Below are 6000 nucleotides of genomic sequence, written 5' to 3'. Positions count from 1 at the left end.
CCAAATTTAAGGGATTGTTATGAAGGTTAAGGCCATGCATGTGGAGTTCTCAGCACAATGTCTTACTCAAAGAATGAAGTCCTTAATAATCCTGTTAAGTGGGTGAGGCAAATATGAAGAAGAAAGACATCTAGAAGTTAAGTAAGATGGTTGGTCAGAGGCCACATAGTTGCAGAACTGGAGTCAGATCAGCCATTCCCATTTCAGTCTTCATTTCAGGACTGCTTGGCTTTCTTAATTAAACACATATGTGTATATGCAGCTGTTGACTCTTAAAGGTGATGTCTCATCAACAAAGGTAATTATGGAGCATGTACATTGCAACAGTCATAGTGGTCAGGCAATGTAACTCTAAGGATGGAGCATATCTACACCCACACATGGGAACACAGGCAAGCCTGGTCTACGTCCAGAATGTGCTCCTCTCAAAGGAAACCTTGGACTCTTGGCACATATTTTGCTTCCAGTTACCATTTGTCCAGTTACCAGTTGTCCAGTTACCAGCTGTCATAGCTTGGGCACTTAAAAGCCTCAGCTTCTTCACTAGTAAAATAATGGCACTTGACTCACTTTGCCATTAAGATTAATCAAGACACAATGGAAATCCTTAGCACTGAACTTGGCACAGAATTCCTAATAAATGTTAGCTGGTATCTTTATTGTTGCCGCTGCTGATGGTGAAGGTACCGGTGGTGTTTATAGAAAGTCAGAGAGGGAAGACTTCAAGTCTTTCCTGGCTGGCCAATTAAAAAACTGGCTATCTTACTTTCTTCATAGTTCTTTTGACTATCTGACCTAATCTTTCTTACTGTCATTTCCCTGCCACTAGATTTGTGTTCCACCAGGGAAGGAACCTGGGAAGATGCTGGACACATAGCAAGAGTCCTCCTAACAGTCTGAAGATGAATTAATGAAAGGAGGAGAGATGAAAGCAATGGGAAAGGAGAGGAAGGTAACCTAGAGGAGCAAAGAGGGAGGGAATGGCCTGTTTTATGGATATTTCACATGAATTTCTTTTTTTAATATACATTTCTTTAAAAAAAATTCATTTATGTTTGGCTGTGCTGGGTCTTCATTGCTGTGTGCAGGCTTTCTCTAGCTGCAGTGCATGGGTTTCACATTGTGGTGGCTTCTCTTTTTGCAGAGCACAGCCTCTAGGGCGCACAGCCTTCAGCAGTTACAGTCGATAGGCTTAGTTGCCCTGCAGCATGTGGAATCTTCCTGGACCAGAGATCAAACCCGTGACCCCTGCACTGGCAGATAGATTCTTAACCACTGGGCCACCAGGGAAGTCCCTCACATAAATTTCTGAGTCCAATATCACCAGCGTTTGTTAAAAAGGAGCAGCTGCCCAAAGGAAGTTAGTAATTTTGATGGAGCACAGACAGTCTTTAAGGGCCTTTCTCCTCACCGTGGAGTAAGTATAACTGGTGTCAACGTACTTGTCTTTGACTTAAGTTTATGTCAACTTCTATCCTTCAAACTGCCAAGGCTGTTACATGCCTGCCACCGAGATCCCATTTCCCACAATCCCAGTTCAGTTCAGGCGCTCAGTCGTGTCCGACTCTTTGTGACCCCATGAATCGCCCCCCCACAATCCCAATTTCCCCCCAAATTGATGTTCAGAGTTTCAGTTCATGAACTTCAGTGTAGATGCCTTTAAAGATCATGTCTATGCACACAAAGAAACCTTCCAAACGCTTATGGGCACTAAATGAATTAATACATATATGGAAAACAATTACATTAATGAGTGGCACACAGCAACTGTACCAATAAATGTTCCCTACTGTTGTTTTTAATATTATCATCATCATCCATTCATTCAAAAGAGATTTACAGAGTACCTTAAGTGCCAACAGATGCTCTTGACTCAAGATATTCAAAGGTAGACTAAACAGATCAAATATCTGCCTTCATGGAGCTTATGATGTAGCGAGAATGAAGTTGGGCAGGCCAGTGAATGACTGAGCTACCCAGATGGGTGGTTGCAGTCAATACTCTCACTGGGGACAGGCCCTCATCTGCCTTGTTTAACACTGTCTCTCCAGTACCTTCTGAAGAGCAGAGTGGGCATGCAGTTCATGTTTGATGAATAAGTAACTGCAAGAGTGAATTTCCAACAACGGGTCCAGTTGAAGGTGGGCATTACAGGTTTGGAGCTTAGGCAGGGTGTGCACATATGGTGTGAGCTCTGAGCATGTGAATTCTGTGTCCACGGGGCAGTCTGGCATAGAGTGTATGTGGGTGGACATGGGAAGAGGCTGCGGATGTGAGAGTGTGCATATGCATGAGTAATACCTGTGTGTGTGTCTGCTAATAGGAATGGCAAAGTCTTTGGTTCTCAATTTTGAGGTAAATCTGGACTTGTGTGTGGGGCCAAGTGTAGGGTTCTGACCTCAGTAAGTGAGGTATCAGCCAGGAAGTTGTCTGATGAGGACAAAGTATTACGAGTGCTTTGCCAACTTGTCTGATCAGTAGTGTAATTGTGTGTGATGCAAATCAAGGGTGGATAGAGACTTCGCTGGTGGACCAGTGGTTAAGACTCTGGGCTTCCACTGCAGGTGTCTGGGCTCCATCCCTAATCAGGGGAACTAAGATCCCTCATGGCTGGAGGTTTGACCAAAAAAAAAACAAAAAAAACCCTGACACCTTAAGAAAAAAAATAGATGTGGTTTTCATCTTTTACCTATTTAGGTAAGCACATAGTAGAAAACCAGACAATTCAAACCAAAACTATACTTCAAAAAAAATCTTTTGAGTGACTTCCTTGTTGGTCCAGTGATTGAGCCTCCACCTTCCAATGCAGTGGGTGTAGGTTTGATCTGTGGTCTGGGAACTAAGATCCCACATGCCAGCAAGTCATGGCCAAAAGTAAATAAGCAAATTAAGGGTGGATAAAAAGCAAAATCTAGGGTGAAATATATGAAGTAAGAATAGGTTGAAGTGGGACTTCCCTAGTGGTCCAGTGGTTAAGACTTCCCCTTCCAATGCAGGGGGTGCGGTTGGATCCCTGGTTGGGGAGCGGTCCACATCAAAAAAAATTAAAAGAATAAGTTGAAGTGTGTGAGTCTGTTACAGGTTTCTTGTGATTGTCAATAAGATGATCTGTCTATAGAGCTCTGTGAGCCAATAATTTAGGAGTTCATTATGTGAGGGTGCAGGTTTGTGAGGCAGATTCTAGAACCGGGAGCAATTGTGAGACAATCTGAGATTAGGATGAGACAGAGTCTGGGATTATGGGTAAACAAAGTCTGAGATTGTGAGTCTGGTAAATCTGCGTTTGTGTGTGTGTGTGTTTCGCTGTAAATCAGGAGGAACTTAGAGTTTATATCAGCCCACCTGAACCAACAAAGTTTCCTTACCTGAGTGGGGCAGAGACTTGTGTTCGGGAGGCCAGCTTGGGAGTGAGTGTGGGTAAAACAGGGCTTGTGCTCACATGTGAGTGAAGCGAGCTCTTGAGTGTCAACCTGGGGGTTGTTGGGCGAGCTGGAAGCCTGCCTGTGCGTGTGTGCGCGCGCGCCAAGTTGGATTTCTCCTTTGGATGGGCGGCAGGGACGCCTGATCACAGGAGGCCACGTTAGGGTCCCGGCGCGCCGGAGGTGCGGCCGGCTGGGCGGGCGAGGCGGGCGAGCGGAACACGCCGCCGCTCCGGCCCAAGCGCTGCGCTCGCTGGCTCGGGGCTCGCAGGGGACTGGCAGGAACCGGAGCAGCACTGCCGCCTCTGGCGCGAAGGCTCAGGCGCCTCCTCCCGCCCCAGTCACTGTGGCTCGGCGCACGCTGCCGGCTGCTGCCCTTTCCGCCTTTGGGGAAGAGAACCCGCGGGCCGCTGTCGCGATCCAACCATGGCCTCGGGCCGCAGAGGCTGGGACAGCTCCCATGAAGACGATCTGCCCGTGTACCTGGCCAGGCCCGGCACCACCGACCAGGTCCCGCGGCAGAAGTACGGCGGCATGTTCTGCAACGTGGAGGGCGCCTTCGAGAGCAAGACGCTGGATTTCGATGCCCTGAGCGTGGGGCAGCGCGGCGCGAAGACTCCCCGGAGCAGCCAGGGCAGCGTCCGAGGCTCGGGGAGTCGACCTGGCGCCGAGGGGGATACCCCGCACCGGGGCCAAGGCCGGGAGGAGAGCCGGGAGCCCGCGCCCGCGTCGCCCGCGCCCGCTGGGGTGGAGATCCGGAGCGCCACCGGCAAGGAGGTTTTGCAAAACCTCGGCCCCAAGGACAAGGTAAGGGGGCCCGGGTTTCCTCTCCGCCTGTCCTCGCTCCCTTTCCAGCCCCGGGGCGCCTTGGCCCGGGCACAACTTTCTCTCGTTCACTTTGCGGGGGGGATGGAGGACTAGGGGGAGGAAAGGGGCACCCTCCCCTCCGCCGAGTGCATCGAGACCTTCCAGCCCGAATCTGGATTATTCACGCGTGTCCCCACTGTAGCATCTTTGTGCGCGCGGGACACGGGGTGCGTGGGTCCCTTCCCCTCCCTGCCGCATCCCCGGGCCGTCGGTTCTGAGTGGGTGTGTCAGCCCGGCCAGTGCAGGAAGGCTGAGTGACTTCTAGCCCTTCTCTCGGTCTGAGTACCCGCCAGCACAATTGTCTTCTTGATCTCCCTTCTGACTCTAGATTAAATCTCAACCCAGGTCACCAGGGCAGAGGGCAAACTGGTCCCGGGAAAACGGGGTCATCTCCATAGTACCCGGATGAAAGTACAGGCTGGGCGGTTTCCCCTCTCACTCTTCCAACATCAGCTCTGCTCCTGAAACTTTTCAGCGTGGAGCTAGCAGACTAAACACCCGAAGCCCCTTGCTTCTCTTCTGCCCTAGGTCGACATTTCACATCTGTGTTTGTTAAGTGTATATTTGTGTAGGTGACTTGGCGCGAGGCTGGGGAGCCAGCTGTCTGGGGAAGAGTGGTATTGTATTTTTGAAAATAGGCAAGAGTATTAAGGGCGCATATTAAACTAGTACAGCTGCAAGTTCCCTACTGCTCTTCCATGTGCCAAAGCCAGTTTTTTCTGTGTATTTTTCAGAAACTCATGTCACACTGAGCTTAAGATATGGCACTCAAGATGTGGCACTGAAACTCAGCTTGCCCTCATTTATTTCTTAAAAAATCAGGACCATAGTTCAGAAAACTCAGGGCCTGGGCGGGAGGGATTGGAGTATTCAGGAGTTCAAACTGACCCTTTTGAGTTGGGGAACAATAGTAATCAGATACCTCACCCTTGTCTAGATAATGGCTGCAAAATCCAGCCTGCATATATTATACTGGACTAATACGGTTATGAATCATAACCTGAAATGGAAATGTTTGCCTCAGAGCAATTAAAGTTAATGCTAACACAAGTTTTAGATGTTTTTCCATTAAAATGCAGCGAGCCAGTGAAAGGAGAGAACTTCTCTGTGCTGCTTGATTTTTGGAAGTTTAAAAAAATATATACTAAGTTTTAAGAATTGTTAACAGGAAAGAAAGTACCAAAATGAGTATGGTTTTAAGGTGCCTTTGGGGAACAACGTCATTGTGTCTTGGAATCACTCATTTAGTTTGTGATTTTCACATCATCCTTAGAATATGGGATTCCTCTAGGCCCCAATCAAATACCCTTTTAGGAAAAGCTTCTGATCTTTTGGGAAGGGTTTGGCTAATTTGAAACTGAAGAATGGCCCTAGGGAAAGATTATTGCCTCTTTTCAGGTCTGACTTTGATCAGTATTGAAATGTCCCCTTCCTGATTCAAAGGGATGGGAGAGGTGATGGAAAAGGTCGGTAACAATTGCTATGAGTCAGTGCTATTCCCTTTGCTGGAATACCCCTGATGTAAGCCAGATAATATGCCTGGTTTGCAGGATTTAAGAATGGTAACTAGAGAAAGGGGAAATGTTCCTCTTTTAAACCCAACATGTCTTTCTTTTTCTTTCTTTTTGCAAACCCTGTACTTTTAGCTCTTAATTGAAAAATAATAATACAACCAGGATTTGTAGTGCTACATGCTTATTTCTAAGTTTAGGCT

General features: G+C 47.9%; 1 protein-coding gene across 1 annotated transcript in view; it reads left to right on the top strand.

The window, feature by feature from the left end:
• The first annotated feature begins 3647 nt into the window (after positions 1-3647).
• The window catches only part of DPYSL3 (dihydropyrimidinase like 3), a 117235-nt gene continuing 114882 nt past the window's right edge, over positions 3648-6000 (top strand). Inside the window, exon 1 of the mRNA XM_061151661.1 lies at positions 3648-4226. Within this exon, the coding sequence (XP_061007644.1) occupies positions 3846-4226 (381 nt within the window). The 5' untranslated portion in view covers positions 3648-3845. The remainder of the gene's footprint in view (positions 4227-6000) is intronic.

Source organism: Dama dama, chromosome 9 (assembly GCF_033118175.1).
Source record: "Dama dama isolate Ldn47 chromosome 9, ASM3311817v1, whole genome shotgun sequence".
In the NCBI taxonomy this organism is placed as follows: Eukaryota; Metazoa; Chordata; class Mammalia; order Artiodactyla; family Cervidae; genus Dama; species Dama dama.
Note: the sequence above shows the minus strand (reverse complement) of the source record. Positions and strands in the feature narration are given on the sequence as shown.